The sequence below is a fragment of the Mus caroli genome, unplaced genomic scaffold, assembly GCF_900094665.2.
Source record: "Mus caroli unplaced genomic scaffold, CAROLI_EIJ_v1.1 scaffold_14357_1, whole genome shotgun sequence".
Lineage (NCBI taxonomy): Eukaryota > Metazoa > Chordata > Mammalia > Rodentia > Muridae > Mus > Mus caroli.
The window spans coordinates 1,832-22,510 of NW_018388890.1; the positions used below are offsets into that span (position 1 = coordinate 1,832).

The 20,679-nt window shown below is 41.1% G+C and overlaps 1 protein-coding gene across 1 annotated transcript; it reads left to right on the forward strand.

Annotated features, from left to right (window-relative positions):
• Window positions 1-4,246: 4,246 nt before the first annotated feature.
• On the forward strand, window positions 4,247-6,965 carry LOC110287837 (zinc finger protein 431-like). The gene is made up of 3 exons (XM_021154354.2): window positions 4,247-4,365; window positions 4,556-4,616; window positions 5,753-6,965. Exons 1-3 carry the CDS (start codon window positions 4,332-4,334, stop codon window positions 6,963-6,965), a joined length of 1,308 nt encoding a protein of 435 aa, XP_021010013.1. The 5' UTR covers window positions 4,247-4,331.
• The last annotated feature ends 13,714 nt before the right edge of the window (window positions 6,966-20,679 follow it).

Consider the following 20,679-nt stretch of genomic DNA (forward strand, 5'->3'; position numbering starts at 1 on the left):
CTCTTGGGTACTTTCTCTAGCTCCTCCATTGGGGGCCCTGTGTTCCATCCTATAGATGACTGTGGGCATCCACTTCTGTATTTGCCAGGCACTGGCAAAGCCTCACAGGAGACAGCTATATCAGGGTCCTTTCAGCAAAATCTTGCTGGCATATGCAATAGTGTCTGTGTTTGGTGGCTGATTATGGGTTGGACCCTGGGGTGGGGCAGTCTCTGGATGGTCCATCCTTTCGTCTTAGCTCCAAACTTTGTCTCTGCAATTCCTTCCATGGATATTTTATTCTCTATTCTAGGGAGGAATGAAGTATCCACGCGTTGGTCTTCCTTCTTGATTTTCTTGTGTTTTGGAAGTTGATTCTTGGGAATTCTAGGTTTCTGGGCTAACATCCACTTATCAGTGAGTGCATATCAAGTGACTTCTTTTGTGATTGGGTTACCTCAGTCAGGATGATATCCTCCAGATACATCCATTTGTCCAAGAATTTAAAAAAATTCATTGTTTTTAATAGCTCAGTAGTACTCCATTATGTAAATGTACCACATTTTCTGTATCCATTCCTCTGTTGAGGGACATCTGGGTTCTTTCCAGCTTCTGGCTATTATAAAAAGGGCTGCTGTGAACATAGTGGAACATGTGCCCTTACTACCAGTTGGAACATCTTCTGGGTATATACCCAGGAAAGATATTGCTAGATCTACCGATAGTACTATGTCCAGTTTTCTGAGGAACTTTCCAGAGTGGTTGTACAAGCTTGCAATCCCACCAGCAATGGAGGAGTGTTCCTCTTTCTTCACGTCCTCGCCAGCATCTGCTGTCACCTGAATTTTTGATCCTAGCCATCCTGACTGGTGTGAGGTGGAATCTCAGGTTTGCTTTGATTTGCATTTCTCTGATGATTAAAGATGTTGAACATTTTTCAACATCCTTAATCATCAGATCCTTCTTATTCTGCCTATGCACTCAGAAATTGGGGAAAGCAAAGTTACAAATAAGGGGCTGTATTTTCAGATGGAATATTGAATCTGTTGGATGATTATTACTATTGACTCATTCAGGACTACAATGAAAAAAAAATCAACAAGACTTTGCAGAAATAAGTGTAAAGTCTATGGTTTGTAGAGAAAAACATCACTGGGAAGTTACAGATGGCAGCCAAACACTGAATCAGAGGTAGGAATTTTCAAAGTGATTTTCACCGTTACAGACAAGGTCCTTGTCATGCATGGAAGCCTAAGAAAGTACCCCAAGGGAAACAATCTCTTCTGCTAAGCCTTCAACTAATGGAAGGAATAGGCATTGGGATGCCAAACCCAGGAAAGAACTTCATACAAAACCTGCTACAGCTGTGGTCCAAGAGTGGCAGGTTCCATCTTAATTTAGGATCCAAACTTGACAGGATAACCCAAGTTCTGGAAACAAAAGAGATGCAAAATATAAGGCAATGGATTCGTCCTTTGTAGTTTCAGTTCAGCACTGTTCCAGCCATCCACGTTTGCAGAGTCATAGTCCCAGTGATGGAGGATACTGGGAGAGAGCATTGCATGAACATGTAGTATGAAGCCTGAGTTGGATTTTCAGAGCACAAGATGTTGAGATACATAAGATATGAGACACCTGTCATGGAGAGCTTCATATAGGGGGTGTAAGAAACTAAACCTTGAGATGTGTGAGGAGTTGCAGGGAGAGGCCCATCTAAGCCTTTTGAAACTGAGGTCCCATGTGTCTGAGAAAGAGCTATATTATTGTTTGCCCTGAGGAGTTTCTTGCTTTGGTCCAAACTTCTTTGTATACATTCATCTCTATTGGAATCAGAAAGGGTAATCTGTGACATTGTATGTTAGAAAGACATAGCTGGTGTTCTGATTTTACAAGATGTGGCGATCAAGAAATTGTCTTGAGTGTCAGAAGAGACTTTGGGCATTTGAATAGTGTAACTACTCTTGCAGATTATTAGGATCATTGAAGTTAGACTAAATGCATGGGATGACTATGAGCCTATAGTAACCAAGGTCAGAATGTAGTTGAGTGAGGCAAAAAGCTCCTGGAATAAGATAATGTCTTTGGACACTTGTCTCTCCTTTGTGGCTTTTTGGGGGAGCTTATTGATGTGTTTATAAAAGATAAAGAGAGGAAAGGGAATATGTTCTATGGAGATGGTGATTTATGGGAGAGGAGGGTGCCTCTGTGGGCCCATGCTGAGGCATCCCTTCCTGCTGAGGGACCAGCCACAGGATGGTATAGTATAGAATAGAGTTTGTTCAGAACTTGGGGAGGGGAGTTAAGAGGGTAGTAGAGGCAGAGGAAGGGAAGAGGGGAAGTAGAGGCTGGCCATGAAGACCTGGAGAGAGAGGTTGGAAAGGAATTGGGAAGGGGTGAGGGGATAAAGCAGGATCAAGAAGGGAAGAGCAAGAGTCAAGAGAGCAAGAAGAGGGTAAGCAGCCCCTTTTATAGTGAGTTAGGCCTATCTGACTGTTTCTAGGTAAGTGTGGGGAGGAGCATAGCTGGTTGTTGCCAGGTAACTGTGGGGTGGAGTTCAGACAGAATGCCTATACTTATAATGTTGGGGTCCAAGAATCACTGAGGGAAGACTCCACACTCAAATAGTATGCAAAAGCCAAGAGTGTTTCATTCTACAGAATTCTAGCATGCAAGGGTTCACCATTCAGTAGAATAGAGACAGACATGTAAGCTTTGCAAGCTCAATTTAAAGCCAACTTGGGAAATTCCAGGGAAGAGTAGGTGACTTTTGTCTTCATTGCTTGGCTCTATTTCCAGAGGTATTGGTGTCTTTGGAATTGGTAAAGTGCTGGAGAGTTCTGGGGAATTCAGGGGATGTTCTTGAACCATTGCTGATGAACTATTTTTTGCTCAGGCCTGGTGGTGGGAACAGCTCCTGATTGGCTGCTAGTGATGGCTGATTTTCCTGGAATTTATTTGTTTTGGACTTTTCCAGTTCTGGGAAACAGAAACTTAGGCCTTGTCTCCCAACTGCCTGTTTGTAGCTTTTCTTGGAGTCAGCCTGGCTCTGGCCAACTCAGTACTCTCAATAGAAGTTTTTGTAGGAGGAACCTCTAGATTCCTTATTTGGGATGATATTTGAGTGTCTGTAGACTTTAGCCATTTCCTCTCTCTCTCTCTCTCTCTCTCTCTCTCTCTCTCTCTCTCTCTCTCTTTGTGTGTGTGTCTGGGTACTGTGTTGTGGTTGAACCTGATCACTCAGCTTTCTCACTTTGTCTTGCCTTCATCCTTATGGACTCTATCACTAAATCACATAATATGCAGTAGAGGCAATTGTTGTTCACTGCTAAGCAATTTTGTGAGCCTGGTGTTTTTATATTTATAATTTGTTTTTGTTTTTGAAGACCAAGTTTCTCTGTGTAGCTCTGGCTGTCCTGAAAGGAGGTATATAGAACAAGGAGGCCTCCAATTTAAAGGTTCATCTGACTCTGGCCCCAGAATGCTGTGATTAAATTTGGGCTAACTAGCCCCTGGAAAGTAAGATTTGTGTTTCAGCTTAAACTGGGGCACTTTAGGATTCTACAAGATGACTACAGAACTGGAGTGAATGTATAATTCTTTGTAGGAACATCAGTATCAATCTCTGAGTTCTTTCTCTTTCTTGTTTGATTGATTTTTTCAGTGGATACAGGGTCTGAATATGTACCCCTGGCTCTCCTGGATAGATCAGACTGGCATACAACTCAATGATATACACCGACCTCTACCTCCTGAATGGAGAGGTTAAAGGCAGGCATGAATTAATACACCCAGATTCTCAGGTTGCCCATGATTTTTTTGTAGTTAGTCATTTTTCATACAGTTTCTCTGGTATGTGCTCAGCACTCTCTCTCTCTCTCTTTCTCTCTCTCTCTCTCTCTCTCTCTCTCTCTCTCTCTCTCTCTCTCACACACACACACACACACACACACACAATTGGGATTTCTCTTGCCAGTCTATATTGTTTTCAAGGAGCAAAGAAATGACAGAGGTGAACCTTATTATCCAGTTCCTTGCTGATTACATTAGAACTGCTAGAACAAGAAATAAGTGGGGGCAGAGGTGAAATTAGGAAAGGGGATAACATTTGAAATGTAAATAAAGAAAATATCTAATGAAAAAAAGGAAAAGAAATAAGTAGGGAAAGCACCAGAATTATATGAATATTATGTCAGTGAAGCATATATTTACATTGTTGTCGATATCATGGTTTCTGTTCTACACATGTGTGGGATATTTTAGAATACAGTGACCTATGATGATGTGCATGTGAACTTTACTCAAGAAGATGGGCTTTTCTGGATCCTTCACAGAAGAGTCTCTATAAAGATGTGATGCTGGAGACCTACAGGAACCCAACTGTTATAGGTAATACCCTGAATTTCATTTCACTTTTTAAAATAAAGGAACCACTGTTTCTTTGTTACTGATGTTCCTCTGTAATTTCAGTTGAGAATGAGAAAGAATGAGGAAAATAATCAGGTTCACTGAAGATAGTAACTTAAATTTTGCCTAATTTCCAATAATTTATCATACATTTTCTGGTACTATGTTTTAGGTTACAATTGGGGAGACCATAATACTGAAGAACATTTTCAACATGCTAGGAGACATGGAAAGTAAGATTCATGTTGAAGTTGGTATGAATATACCTTGAAAGAAATGTTAATGTGTCATGGAAGTTTTAAAGAAGAGCAACAGTATAAAAAAGCACTTCTTTAATTATATCAATGATTATTAATTTCCCACAAATCCATGTATCTCATTGTTAGGTGTCTGATTTGTGTTTGCAAGGCATTCTTCTAAGAAAGAAGACAAGGGAAGACTGGCATAACAGATATTACCATTTGAATTATAGCCACATTGCAGCTACTCCTTGGCAGTAGAACTGCTAATCTATTTAGACTCATACCACACACATATAAAAAAATGATACATTGCATAGGTGTGTATGTCCAAGACCATCTTATAAGCAACTATTCTATAGTAAAGTTGGTGCTACTAGTATACTTGTAAAAACATTGCTAAGTTTAAGTGAGAGGGGCAATTTGAGAGAATAAAGAATGTTGGGGAGAAACCTTAATCCATATACCACATGTCTATGATGAAGAAAACATCAAACTCGGAGTACGATGTGGAACCTTTCATTTATTCTTCTTCTTGTAATAGTTATATCACAATGGATACGAGCCAAGTGAGCATAGGGATATTGAAAGAAGCAATGTACCCCTCTCCCCTTACAGGACAATTAGAAGATGTTCCTTATTTTAGTTGACATTTTCAGTGTGATACAAGTTTATACTTTGTTGGTTTTCCAAGTTCATTGGGAATATATCCACAAACTCATACTGCAGAAAATTCCTAAGCACTAGGAATATGGAAATTCTTCTCTGTTTGTCCTGGTTCACATTGCAAATTCAGCATGGAAATGTAGTGCATTTCACACTGTAGAAAAATTTATGAACGCATCCAGTGTGGTAAAGCTTTGAGCTCTTCCAAGTCTCTTCAAATAGGTGAAAAACCTCATAGAGAAAAAGAATGCTACAAATGTGAGTGTATTAAACTGTTATCCTTATAGGTATCCCCAAAGACACAAAACAACCTGTAATGAAGGGGAAACCATGAATTTGAACAAAGTGATAAAGCTTAATATATGATTCCTATTTACAAATTGTAAAATTTATTCATAGAGATAAAGGGATTCATCGTATAATCAATGTGGTAAAGGTTTCACATGTGCCAATTACTTTTGCAGGCATGAAAGAAGTCACACTGGAGAGAAAGCTTCTGAATTTACTTGGTGTGATAAAGCTTTTGCATGTCATAGTTATCTTCAAAGGGATGAAAGAATTCATACTGGAGAGAAACCTTGTGAAGTTATCCAGTATGGCAAAGTCTTTGCACGACACAATGATCTCCAAAAATATAACAGAACACTTACTGGAGAGAAACCCTACAATTGTAATGAATGTGGTAAAACCTTTGCCTATCATAAATGTCTTCAAAGACATAACAAAACACATTCTGCAGAGAAACCCTATGAATGTAATCACTGTGGTAAAGCCTTTACACATCATACTGCTCTCCAATATCATAAAAGGACACATTCTAGCAAGAAACCCTATAAATGTAACCAATGTGGTAAAGCCTATTCACGACAAGATCATCTCCAAAAACATAAACGAACACATACTGGAGAAAAACCTTATGAATGTAATCTCTGTGGTAAAGCCTTTGCACATTACAATAGTCTTCAAGTTCATAACAGAACACATACTGGAGAGAAATCCTATGAATGTAATCAATGTGGTAAAGCCTTTTCATGTCTGACTGGTCTCCAATATCATAAAAGAACACATACTGGAGAGAAACCCTATGAATGTAATCAATGTGGTAAAGCCTTTACATGCAATAATGGTCTCCAGTATCATAAAAGAACACATACTGGAGAGAAACCCTATGAGTGTAATCAATGTGGTAAAGCCTTTACATATAATACTGCTCTCCAATATCATAAAAGAACACATACTGTAGAGAAACCCTATGAATGTAATCAATGTGGTAAAGCCTATATATGTCATACTCATCTCCAATATCATAAAAAAACACATACTGGAGAGAAACCCTATGAATGTAACCAATGTAGCAAAGCTTTTGCATATCGTGATTCTCTTCAAAAACATAAAAGAACACATACTGGAGAAAAGCCCTATGGATGTAACCAATGTGGTAAATCCTTTGCAGACCAAAGTTATCTTCAAAAGCATAAAAGAACACATACTGGAGAAAAACCATATGAATGTAATCAATGTGGTAAAGCCTATTCACAACATAGTCATCTCCAAATACATAAACGAACACATACTGGGCAAAAACCGTATGAATGTAATCAGTGTGGTAAAGCCTTTTCACAACTCAGTCATCTCCAAATACATAAAAGAATACATACTAGAGAAAAGAATGTGTGAATGTAAGCATTGAAGTAAAGCCTTTGCTTGCCATGGTTTACTTCAAAGGCATAAAAGAATTAATACTGGAGAGAAACCTTATGAATGTTAAGCAACGTGGTAAATCCTTTGCCTCTTATGTCAGCTTCAAAGACATGAAATAATTCACGCTGAAGAGAATCATTCTAAATGTCATTAATGTGGTAAAGCCTTTGCATTTGATGATTATCTCCAAAGACAAAAGAACACATACTGGAGAAAAACCCTGTGAATGTAATCAGTATGGTAAAGGCTTTACAGTTTATAATGATTTTCAAAGATGGTGGTTTAAATATGCTTGGCCCATGGGAAAGTGGCACTATTAGGAAGTGTGGACTTGTTTGAGGAATTGTGTCACTGTGTGTGTAGGCTTTGAGGTCCTGTGTTTAAGCTTTACCCAAGGCACAAGAGAGTCTTCTGGCTGCCTTCTGATCAATATATAGAATTCTTTGCTCTTCCAGCAGTGGACACTGCCATGCTTCCCATCTTGATGATAATGAACCAAAATCTCTGAATCTGCAAGGCATCCCCAATTAAATGTTGTCTTTTGTAAGAGTTGCCTTGGTCATGGTATCTTTTCACAGCAAAATCCAAAATAAGACAAAAAGGCATGAAACAAATCACACTGGAGAGAAGCCCTGTGAATGTACTGAATATGGTGAAACCTTTGCACATTTCTTTAGTCCTCCTTTTAATGAAAGTATTTTTACTGGAGAAAACCACATGAATGGAAGCAATGTTGTGACATCTTTGCCCTTCACAGTTGTGTTCAAATGCAGAGAAGAACATATTCTAGAGAAAAACCTTATGAATGTACTCAATGTGGAAAAGAGTTTATATTATGAAGTCTACTTGGTTCTAACACTAGGTGGATGCAAATGGCAAGAAGCTGTTGTAATTAAGCCATTGGAGTTAGAGGGTTGGGTTAGAGGGTAGAGCTCCTGATCTATCAGGGCCTCTGAATAGACTGAGGAGTGGAACTGCAATCCCAAGGCAAAATGCTACTGAGCTTTTAAGCTTGATAACCAAAAACATCTCTGACAAATTATAATTAAGTTCTTCCCCAAATCAGGATGTAGGAGTAGGGGCTTTTATTATATGGTTGAATTATATCAACCTATACAGAATGTATGTTATGTTTACAGTTAGGGTTGGACAACGTTAAGGGTTAGGGTTACCTCACAGGGATAGGATTAGCTGGCATGTAAAGGTTGGTAGTAGACAGGGTTAGGTTGGGGTTAGAGAGGTTACTGGTTAGAGTTTTAATGGGTTAAGTGGTCATGGGATATGGTAAGGTTTGTGGTCAGGGGTTAGGGTTAGGGTAACATGGTCAGAGATAGGTTAGAGGGTGTGGAAGTTTGAATATGCTTGGCCCAGTGAGTTGTACTGTTGGGAGGTGTAGCCTTGTTAGAAGAAGTGTATCACTGTACGCATGGGCAATGGATGTGTTATGGTTATACCATTTAGAAATTTGGTTTTGTTGTTGTTGTTGTGGTGGTGATGGTGGTGGTGGTATTTGGTTATCTCTGCTTGCCCACATGGATTTTTAAGAGGATAATCAAAGTTTTTTTTCCCAAAACCTACTTTGCTTTTTTATGTCAAAACTTTATTAAGTAATCTCTTCAATGGATGTGGTATTGTTTTACTAATTGGACTCTGGACTCTGGTGTTTGTTTTTGTTTTTGTTTTTGTTTTTTTGTTTTTACTTCCCTGCAGTTTAGAATATGTGTTTTAATGTGGGAACTACAAGTTCTGTATCCCTAAAAGGACTCGAGTACCAAATGTGTAAAATATTTGACATAATCTCTTCAATGGATGTGCTAGGAAAATGCCCACATGTGTTTTAAATAGGAAATTTAAGTTCTTTTTCGGGATGAGCATTTAGGTTAAGGTTATGTTAAGGACTAGGGTTAGGTTAAATGAAAGGATTTGTTTTAGTGTTGCTGTTAGGATTAGGGTTAGAGAAATTGTAAGTCTTAGGGTAGGAATAGGATAAGTGTTACATGTTGGGGTATAGGTTGGATTGGGGTTGTTGTGGTAGTAGGGTTTGGGGTAGTGTTAGAAACAACCTAGGTAGGGATAGGAGTAAAAGTAAGGTAGAGTTAAGAGTCCAGGTAACTGTAAGGTTAGGGTTAATAGTAAGGTTAACAGTAACGTTTAGAATTAGGGATATGATTGGCTTAGGGTTAGAAGTATAGGTTTAGAGTTTAGAGTTGGAGATGCGATTAGGGTTAGAGAGTTAGTGTAGTGTTTGGAGACATGGTTAGGTTAGTGTTAGGGTAGGGGTTGGAGTCAGGGTAGGGTTAAGTTTAGGGTTGGATTGGGTTAGGGTTAGAGGGAGTTAGCTCCAAGGGCTCTGACACACACACACTGGAATAAAAGTGTTCTCTTGAGTCAATGTGTTCTTGTAGAAGAGCATCCTATTTGGATGTAGAAATCTCCAGAACCAGCCATCTTGGAGCTCTGTGGTGGGTAATGGTGTTTGATTTATCAGAGTACATGTTAGGAAATGGTGAGGTTATGAAGATGAGATTCCAAGAAGAGTAGCCAGTGGGTCATCCTGGAATCCAACAGTACTATATTTTTATTTTACAACTTTATTCCACTGCTATTCCTTAATTTTGTGATGAAGTCATCTCTACATCATCATTTTATAACATGTGTAATCCAACTTAAGGATTCTCTTAGTGTGATGGAAGGCTCTGTAAATTAATTTTATTGATAAAGACAATTTCTGTTACCCCAATTTAGGGCTTCTAGAAATCTATCTAAAACACCAAGTATTCTTTGGTCTCTGCCCATGAATAAAATGGCTTCATGTCATTACTTCAAGGTTATTAGATGCAATAAAGTGAAAAGGCTTTTACAGTTGTCAACAGTAACTCAAAGTTGATTGAAAATTACTCAGATATCAAATTATCTCCTTCTGTGACTAACTACTAGAAACCTGCATGTAAGCTTTATTTCTCAGCCTCTTTACTTCCCAGTTAGCCAGTGGCTCTTGTCTAATTCTAACACTTGCTTTTGAAGTATGATCCCTTATGAATCAATTTTGGATACTCAATATTGGTTTTATCCTTTGGTCATGTGATTTAGTATCTTCCTTTTGGCTCTGTCTGCTTGCTTTCTTACTTTGTAAGATTCCTAGGATCCTTTCTGCTAGGCCTGACTGAAATATGAATACTAAGGCAGGGTTAAACAGCTTGCTTTGGTATATTATATAAAACTTACTGAGCGTTTTCTGTATGCTGAGCTAATGCTACTCAGGATAAAATCAGCCCAACATAAACTTTTCTTTTTCAGAAGTCTCATTTCTAGTTATGATAACAGTTAAATAAAAAAAAAAAGTAGCAAGAACTGGATGAGGGGAGAGCTATGGTAGGACAGGAAGTTTTGCCTTGACAGCATAGGAGAAGCCACCTGAATTCAGACCCAGGAGAGGAATATAACATTGAGCCTAGAAGGTGAGAACAAGCTAGCACAGCAACAAGTAGAGACCACATCTTAGCAAAGGCAACAGCAGGTGTTGGGGTCAAAAATTAGTGATCTTTGGAAGACAGAAGGCCAGTAAGTCAATAGACCAACTGGGCATGTACATAAGGGCTACTAAGATGAGGCTGTGGGGTGTGGAGTCACCTGAGAGCATCAGAGTAAGGAAAGACCCATTGTGTGTGGAAAGAAAGAGGTGGAGGGGTTCTAGGGTGTGTATTCTGCAATGTCCATCAGTCCATAGTAGGTAGGAAATGAACAGAGGAGTGAAATGGCTACAAAATGTGAGGGTGTAAATAGAAAAGTCAGCAGTAAACAGTGCCTCTGAGCTGTACCAGTGGGGCAGAACATCAAGGCCTGTGCAGTTGGAAGGGTGCATCATGGCTTTACAGAAGCTAAGCAGAGGGATGAGAAGGAGTTAAGGAGACAACAGGTTTTTGAAATAACAGCTACTAGGAGCAACAAAATAGCTCCTTCAAATTCCTTAATGACAGGATGGGGACCAGGCTGAGACAGGGCTTGAGCTCATTGACAATAAAGTTGAGATTGATAGAAATCACCTAAATCACAGCAAGCCAAAACATACATAATCCAAAAAAGAATGGTAATTTCTCCCCCTTTAAACTAGTAGTCTTCAAGTATTTGTTCAATAAATATTTTTATGTTTTATGTCTAATTTTATCAGACTATATTTATGTACATTATTGCTTGCCAGGAAGGAAAACTATTTTTATTGCCATTCATGTTGTAATGAACAAAATCTACCTTTCTAGACAGACACATGCCTGCATGTGCTTCATGAGGTCTCATCTCAATTTCTGTCTCAAATGGTTCAACAATATGTCTCCCAATACCATTCAGTATCTTCATTATCAAAAGTTTTAGCAAATATTATTTTCATTATGCAACATTCCCAATGTGGTTATATATATGAATGATGTTAAACTTATTTAACAATCTACATTGCATAGATGCCATAGACCAATTGGAATCCTTGCTGCCTTGGTAAACAATGACACCTGGGCACACAGCTGAGATTGAAATTCAGCCTTTGATTTGGAGTTTGACATCTGATAGATTTTACAAGAGGCAGTGATAGATTTTAAGAAACTTAAGTCCTTAAGAGAAGGCTGCAGGTGGGTTTTACAAAAGAAGACACGGCTTGGTTGTTAGGATGAAAGAGTTGGTGAAGATAGGATAGAGTTTGCTGAAGGGTGTGAAGGTGGGAATGGTTGTTGTAGTCTAAAAATGTCCTGGGGATGGTAAGGTGGGTCTAGGCCCCTAAGGGCAGCAGCTTTAGCTGCCTAGTTGGCTCCATTGTTTCCCTTGGAGACAATAGAGTCATCTGTCTGGTGGGATCTACACTGGACATTCCCAGTAGGTGTGGGGAGATGGGAGGCATATAGCATGGACATAATTTGGTTTGCATTAGTTACTGATCCTCCTTTTGCTGTAAGTAACCAAGATAGCAGAGTGAGACAGGAGGATATGGGAAGGTTATTTGGAATCTGTGTTGATGTTGAGGGATTGTCCCTCTGCCAGTTAAAAGGCATGGGTAAAGGCTATTAGTTCAGTCTTTTGATTGGTGGTATGAGCAGGGAGAACCTGTGCCTCAATCACCTCTGTGTCTGACACTATATGATAGGCTCCTCCATGTAGATGTACCTGCCATCTGTATACCAGGTATAGATGGCCTAAGGCAATGCGCCCTCTTGGATGTGTGAAGGATGAGGTAATAGTTTCTCTTAAGTTCAGTACAGGAGTGAGATAGGAAATGGTTAGTATTTGGTTGAGGAAGAAGATTGGAAATATTAAGAGGTGGGCATTATTGAAAGGCGAGTGTGGAGTCCTCTATTAGTGCTACCTGAAGAGAAAGAACCCTGGAGGAAGATAGAGTCTGTAAGCCTTTGTACATTAGGGGCTGTGATAGATTATGAGAATCTACTTTCATATTTGGGTCATAGGTGACCCAAAGGTTAGATTTTTGTCTCTCGTATAAGGAGTTCAGTGGCAGCTAAAGTATGAATATAAGGTGCCTATACCTGGATAGTTAGGTCTAGTTTTTTGGACAGATATGCTACAGGTATGAAAGCAGGTCTCAGTTGGTGACCTAGGACTTTTAGGGCAAATCCCTGCTTTTCAATTATGTAAAGGGAAAAGGGAAGGTCAGGTCAGGGAGGTATAAGGCCAGGGCCTTAAGGAGAGCCTTTTGGAGCCCTCGGAAGGACTTGGTAACAGGTTTGAGAAGAGGTTCGTGGGTGGCCCCTAAAACTGCTTCATATGAGGGGCAGGAAAGGAGGGAAAAGCAAGGAGCCCAGGAACAATAAAAACTGGCTATTTCTAGGAATGATAAAATCAGTCTCTCTCTCTCTCTCTCTCTCTCTCTCTCTCTCTCTCTCTCTCTCTCTCTTTCAGTAGAAGGAACAGTTAGAGACTGAATCAGATCCTTTCTATCTAAAGTAATAGCCTTGTGGGTTGGGGTAATTGTTAGTCCCAAGTAGGTCACCTTAGGAGTGGACAGTTGGACTTTAGAAGTTGAGACCCTGTAGCCTTGACTAAAAAGGAAATTCAGAAGTGCAGAGATGTCAGCTTGCCTAACTTTTAGAGGGGGGCTACAGAGAAGAATGTCATCTACGTAATGGATAATCTTAGATTTAGGGAGAGACAGAGAAAGTAAGTCAGAAGCCAGGGCCTGGCCAAATAGGTGTGGCCTGTTCTGGAATTCCTGAAGTAGAAAAGTCCAGGTAAGTTGGGTAGAAAAGTGGGTGTCAGGATCTGTGCAGGCAAAGGCAAATATGTTCTGTGACTGGGCATCTAGAGGGATAGAGAAAAAGCATCCTTGAGATCTAGGACTGAGAAATGAGAAGTCCCTCAGGGGACAGTGTAAAGGAGTATATAAGGATTAGCCACAACAGGATGGAGAGCAAACACTGCAGAATTAATGCTCCTGAGGTCTTGAACCAGGTGATAGGTACCATTAGGTTTCTTAACTGCTAGTATAGGAGTGTTAAAGGGGGAAGAGATAAGGCAAAACAGTTTTTTTTTTCCTTAAGAGGTCAGAGGCTTAGTCTCATGAGGCTGTGGAGAGAGAAGGGGTATTGAGCTTGGGTGATGTACCTGGTAGAGTCCAGTAATTGGATGGTCACAGGAGAGTGATGTTTAGCAATATAGGTGTTTTGTACCTCCAAGACTCAGGGGGTCTGCCTGGGAAACATATTAGGGTTTGTAGGCTGACTGGCTAGGAGAAGGAGCAGAGGGTCTGAAGATGAGCTTGGTTTTAGGAGAATGGTGGGAGCAAAGGAAATAGAGGCTCCCAACTTAGCTAGTAAATCCCTTCCCAATAAAGGAATAGGACATGTTGGCTGTACCCAAAAGGAATGGGTTAGAGGAACACCCTAAAAATGAAACTAAATGGTGAGGTCTAGTGAAGAAGTAAGTTTGTCTTCCTACCCCAGAAGTAGGCAAAGAAGAAGGAAAAGTGGGTCCCCAAACTCTGTCAGTACCAAGTAATTGGCCCCAGTGCCCAAGAGGGAGGAGATGGGCTACCCACATTCCACGATGACTACCCAGCGATTTCTGATGGTGATGCAAGTGGTCGTGTCAAAGGAGCTTAGGCCTCTTCAGTTGTCCATAAGCAAGCCTAGGAGTTTATCTGGAGGGTTACTTGGGAGTGATTTCCCTCTATTCTGTGCAACGTGAGGGTAACCTACAGCCCAACATCCTTCCCAATGGCACCTAGGGCATAACTCCTTTGGCTTGTGGTAGTTAGGGTAAGCCCAGTGACCTTGTCCACATTTGTCTGGGACAGTGGCTGGAGCACAGTCTTTGCCAGCATATGGTATTTTTGTCTGTGGGCCTTTTCATCTCTCTGATGGTACACTTTGAAGGCCAGCACCAAGGCTTCTGCCTGTGGATTTAGGGGTCACCTCTCCAAACATCTAAGTTTGGCTTTTATGTTGCGGTAGTTCTGGGAACAAAAGTAGGTTACCAGGAGTTGCTCACCTTCTGATTTTTTCAGGGTCTAGATTAGTATATTGTAATTGGGCTTTTGCAAGGTGCTCTAGAAACTGAGATGGGTTTTCTTGTTTGTCCTGGATAACCTTTTGGAGTTTTTCAAAATTTACTGGTTTTCTGGTGTCACATCCACCCTGACCAGCAGGAAAGATGCAACACCACGTTATCCTTCTTCAAGCAGGTTTATTCAGGAACCCCTAGCATTGCAATGCAGGAACAGGAATCCCTCCTACAACCCCTCGGCGTGCCTTCTTACTGACTCCTCCCAATTACCCCAGTCACGTAATGGCAGTCCACAGCAAGTGATGACACCTCAGACGAGCTGATGAGGCATGGCATCTGTGCAGTGCAGGCGGCTGGGATGTGGCTAAGTCTGAGATAATGAGGAAGTCAGGCGCAGGTCATAAGACCTGGCAGCCGTCCCGGGGAGCCATCTTGGGGTGGCAGCCACACCAGCTCCTTACATTCTGGCTCCCCTACAGAGACCGGCCAGTAGGCAGGTTATGAATATATCTCTGTCTAAAATACCACCTGGGGAAATTATACTTCCATCGAGGATTTGATCAGGGACTGTTTCAGATCTGATTGGACATGTTCTATCTCTACTTCCACTGAGGATTTTGATCAGGTACTGTTTCAGATCTGATTTGATATGCTCTATCTCTTTGATGAGTCTTTTCTGTATTCATTCTCATCTGCTCCCAAACTCACTTGCATTTGTCATGAAGTAAATTAGTAGTGGGGATCATATGTACATCATGGAAAGTCATGCTATATGAGTAACACACTGAAACTCTTTAATAAAGGCAAAGGAGTTAGAGATATAAGACCACAGTCTGTTTTCTTTTTCTTTTTTTTAAAGAATTTTTTAAAAGATTTATTTATTTATTACATGTAAGTACACTGTAGCTGTCCTCAGACATCCCAGAAGAGGGCATCAGACCTCATTACGGATGGTTGTGAGCCATGTGGTTGCTGGGATTTGAATTCATGACCTTCGGAAGAGCAGTCGATCCTTTTAACCGCTGAGCCATCTCTCCAGCCCCCACAGTCTGTTTTCTATTTGAGAAAGTTCACTTAGCAAGAAAGTGACATGTATTCTAATTAGACCATCTACCCCAACAACTTCCCAAGAAGGAAGGACCAATGCTGGGTGAGGTGTCCCCGGGGGAGAGGGACTTGGTGGGAATTTGTCTGTGGACTTGGAGCGAATGATGGGAGGGCTGAAAGTAGCTGCCAATGCAGGGCGATTTGAATGACCTGCAGCTGGCACAGGAGGAGAGCAGGAGTCTGGAGAGGTCCAGCAAGGTGGGTCTGGGAGAATTTGGTGAGAAGAAGAAGATGAAGAGGTGGTTGGAGGTGTAGAGACAAGTCTGCAGCAGAAAAGAGGTGGTTTGATACCTGGATCAAGGGTTGCAGTGTCATCTGATAAAGGTTTCATTGCTAGGAGAAGTTGGGTTGGTGAAGAAGAACAGAGAGGGGTTGGAGGGAAGATAAGTAAAAGCTTGTGCATAGGGGACCTCTTTCCATTTACCAGACCACTAGCAGTATGTTTAAAGATCCCTTAAAATAATTGAATTTAGTGTGCCACTAAGTGGCCATTTACAGCCACTGTTTAATGGGTACTGAATCCAGACCTTATTGCAGAGGTGAAACAGCTCTGATGCCCTCAAGTTTGGCATTAACTTTGGAGATTTTGAGATTTTCCAGGAGACATCCCAGTGGTGAGTCTGGAGGCATAGTCAAAGACACAGAGACACCCACTGGGTGATGGGGTGAAATGTTATTGATCTATTCATACTGGCTTCTTGAGAAAGAGTATAACAACAAATTACAAATGTGCAGCCAGGCTAGATGTTCAGGCTGTCAGATGGAGAACTAGGAGCTTTGATGAGTCCTACACTCATCAAGGAAAGTGGTCACCTAAGCTTAGGTTGTACTGTGTGAGTGCAAGAGCCCCAGGATGGGGTTATGAAAACAGCTTTCAAGAGTGGACTCACCCAAGGGTTGAAGTCCTACTTTGTATGTTGGCTAGGAGGCTGGTCATAGAGACAATGAAATTCCTACCCGTTAGCCTATAGAGGTTGGGCAGACCTTTCTGGGGGAGAGGGTCCTCCCCGCTGTCTGGAGGGAAAAGCTTACCAATCTGCCAGTGCTTTTCTGAGGAATTCTGCAATCTGGGTACAGGAGGAGTGGGGCTATGCAGCTGGTGGACCTGTCCAATGAGGTTCAGTCTGTGGGGCTTAATCCACGTGGCAGCATGTTGGGAGCTATTAAGACAACACTATTGTCCTGATCTCTGAATTGGGCCTCTCCCCCCAAGAAGAAAAGGGGGTCAAAAGCGGGCCACCGATGCACCGTTCCGAAAACAACCACAGGATGTTCCAGCCCTAAGTCAGCGTCAGATGTCCTGACCACAAGATGTACCCTGATACCACCAAGTTCCTGCTTCCCCGTGTAGCTGCCAAAAGAAAAATTTCCACTGCCCTACCCCTCCTGCTGAGAAGTACTTGTACTTCCCCTTTTACTTGTGCATTTCCACTGCCCTACCCCTCCTGCTGAAAAGTACTTCCCCTTTTGCTTGTTCATTTAAGCCTTGAGCCTTGCTGAATAGAGTGATACCTTGATGCTAATCAGACTGGTCTCCATTTCGTTCCTTCTCTGTGTCGTTCCTCGCACTTGGTGTCCATCTCTTCCTACCCCCATTTGGTTCTTAGGAGAAGGTCCCCTCAAGACCCTCGAATAACTGGACCTGCTGGATGGGTCAGCAGCAGGTAGCCCATAGGTTGGAGGTCTGTGTACCAGCAGGGGTGTTGGAAGCAGTAGTGACAGCAGTTGTGGTCTACAAAGACAGTGGCAGATACCCACATGGTGGCTGCATCCAGTAGGTCAGTGTCACCATAGGGGGTGACTGTGGCCATTGCAGAGTTTGCCACAGGCACACCTGGGTTGTTGCTAGTGATTTCTGAGTCTCTGTAGCACATGCTCTGTTAGAAAGCTGCTCTTGCCCTTGGTCTTGTGAAGATTATATGCCCTAGTATAGGGGAATGCCAGGGCCAGGAAGTTGGGAGTTGGTGGGTTGGGGAGCAGGGGGAGGGGGGAGAGTATACGGGATTTTTGGAGAGGAAACTAGGAAAGGGGATAACACTTGAAATGTAAATGAAGAAAATATCTTAAAAAAAGAAAGAAAGAAAGAAAGAAAGAAAGAAAGAAAGAAAGAAAGAAAGAAAGAAAGCAAGCAAGCTGCTCTTATCCAGACAGAGCACACCAGGCCAGCACAGCCCCATGAGCAGAGGTTTATTGGGGGAGGTGAGGAAGAGAAGAAGTAGGAAAAAAGGGGGAGAAGAAGAAAGGGGTGAGGGGTTGAGGTCTCTGCCTTTTTATTCAGGCTGTGATTTAATCATGTGCTCCACTGTGCACAGGTGAGTCTCCAAGGTGAGTTGTGCAGGTAAAGTGCATGTCAGTAATGTGTGGTGGTTGCCATGGCAACAGACACACTTTGGCCCTTGTCTCTGGATTTGAAGAGTGTTATCAGGTTCTGATGTCAACAGCAGCCATTTGTTTAAAGTTCCACTTCCTAGAGCTCTAAATTCATAGCCACGCATCCCTGTGCAGGAGGAGCTTGCCCTTTTCTGGTTTGTTCTCTTGAGTAGCAACCCCTGCTATATACACCCCTGCTGGAGAATATGTGTTCACTGGGATAAGCTAAGTTGGTCATATTTATTCTTTGTCCCTAAGATGTGACTTCAGATATCTTGCTAGAGGTAAGTACAAAGCATTGGTAGTAGCTACTAGAGTGATTTGTTTGACATCTATGATATATCAATTGTTATGGGATTGAAGGTGAGGTTAGTCTAGCCTTAGATAAGATTTATCCACGCATTCTAATGTTGTGGATAGCCGTAGGGCTAATTATATTTGATGTTAATTCCGTTCTCCTGTGAGGGGTTTTGAACACGGAATGAGTCAGTACTCAGGTGGGTTTCTGTAAACCTGCTTCCCACCTTAATTTGCAATATAAAGGAGAGCTGATGATTGGGCAGAAAAAGGAAAGGTGGAGCAGAAGGAGCAGAAGGGAGGGAGAGAGAAGGAGAAATGGAAGAGGGAGAGGATACATGGAGGAGGAGGAAGAAAAGCAGAGCAGAAGTCCATGGCCTGGAGAAACCACAACTTATACGGCGTCTCGTGGAAGATGGTAGTGTAGCAGTAGATCTGCCCAGTCTAGGCACACAGCATGTATTCATATTAATTTAGTTGTGTTTTCATTGCCAGGGCATATATGGTTGGAGATTTACCACAACATTCTAATCCACATCTCTGGAAGATGCATACTATTGTCCCTGCAGTTTACTCCAAACTAGGTCAGACAACAGTTAAACTCATCTTTGTAATCAATGTTCATTCTCTCTCATTAAAGAATACCTTCCTCATTGACACTTCAGACTAGAATATTGATTGCTTGTTACTTCATAGTCACTAACTTTAACCTCTTATCTGCTCAATGTGGCATCTGTTGAGAGATAAACATGCACACCCAATCAGCTTGTCCCGACCTTCACCACCACCCATGACCTAAATCAAGGGGCATGCTTTTATCAGCGCTAACTAGAAGAAACGTTTTAATAAAAGGTATCTAGAAATCAAATTGATAGTTCCATGCCATCTACCACCCGTTATTCTGCCTTATAGTAGGTGCACGGAACTGTAAGTCATAGTGAATCAGGTTAGACATGAAAATTCAGATAGCATGTGTAGAACTAACAATGATCTAGGCAGTAATAACTCCCTGTTAGGACATAATGACTATGTTTGCCTCAGTACTTCATCTGAAAAGCAATGGAGTCATCACTTTATTCTCATCACTATCTGAGCATTGTAAAACTAAATCAGAAGCTATACAACTATGGTTTCTGTAAAACTTCTGTAGTTATCAGTCTTGAATCTAAAATTTCATGTCTAGAATATTTTGTTCTTTAAAACAGTAGACAAGCACTATATTAATGGAAATGTACTGTCTGCATGTCTGTTAAAGGATGCTACTAGAGCCTATTTTTTTGTTGTTACTGAGGAGATTTGGGAATGGATATTTTCTTCAAGATTCCTTTCCATTCAAATCTAAGAACATAACTTTCCTAGGCCACAAATCCAGTTATGCAAAACATGGTTTTGGTTTATTTGGGTCAGTGCTACACTCTGAAGCTCAGGCTAGCCTTAAACTAGCAGTCATTTTCTGCCTTAGCCTTTTACACAGTTATAAAGGCCTCCTTTTAAAAATCCAGGACATATTGAGATAAATAGAGTCTTGTTAGTGATTGGTTTTCTCTGTGGAAGTAATAAGCCAATTCAGCCAAATTCAAAGCAAAAAGGCAGGTTTACTTTGGAAGGGGCTCATGGGCAAGTTCACCAGTCTCAGAGGATGAATCCAAAAGAATTCACAGGCAGACTATGGTGTAGAGCCCCTTATAGACTGTGTGGGGATGGGGGGGGCTTGTAACTTCAGGTGCACAGGGTTGGGGCACCTGTTTGGAATGTCAGGTTTGTGGGACTGGACCTTTTTGGCACCTTGGAATTTGAGAGATCACAAGGAAGAAGAGTGAAGCAAGGTAGGGACTCCAACAGAACTTACCAAATTCTTTGGGTATATGGGCTGGTTTAATATAAGAAAATCCATTAATGTAATCCACTATATAAAAAAACTCAATAAAAATCACATGATCATTGCCTTAGATGCAGAAAAGCATTTGGCAAAATACAATATCCATTCATGTTAAAAGTATTGGAGAGGATCAGAAATTCAAGGCCCATACCTAAACATAATAAAAGCAATTTATTGCAAACCAACAGCCAATATCAAATTAAATGGAGATATACTTGAAGCAATCCCTCTGAAATTGGGAACAAGACAAGGATGCCCACTCTTCCCCTATCTATTCAATATAGTGCTTGAAGTGTTAGCTAGAACAATAAGACAACAAAAAGAGATCAAAGGGATACAAATTGGTAAAGTAGAAATAAAGTCATCACTATTTGCAAATGATATGATAGTATACATTAGCAATCACAAAAATTCTACCTGAGAACTTCTCCTTCTGATAAAAAGCTTCAGCAAAGTGTCCAGATATAAAGTTGACTCAAATAAATCAGTAGCCTTTCTTTATACAAAGGATAAACAGGCTGAAAAAGAAATTAGGGA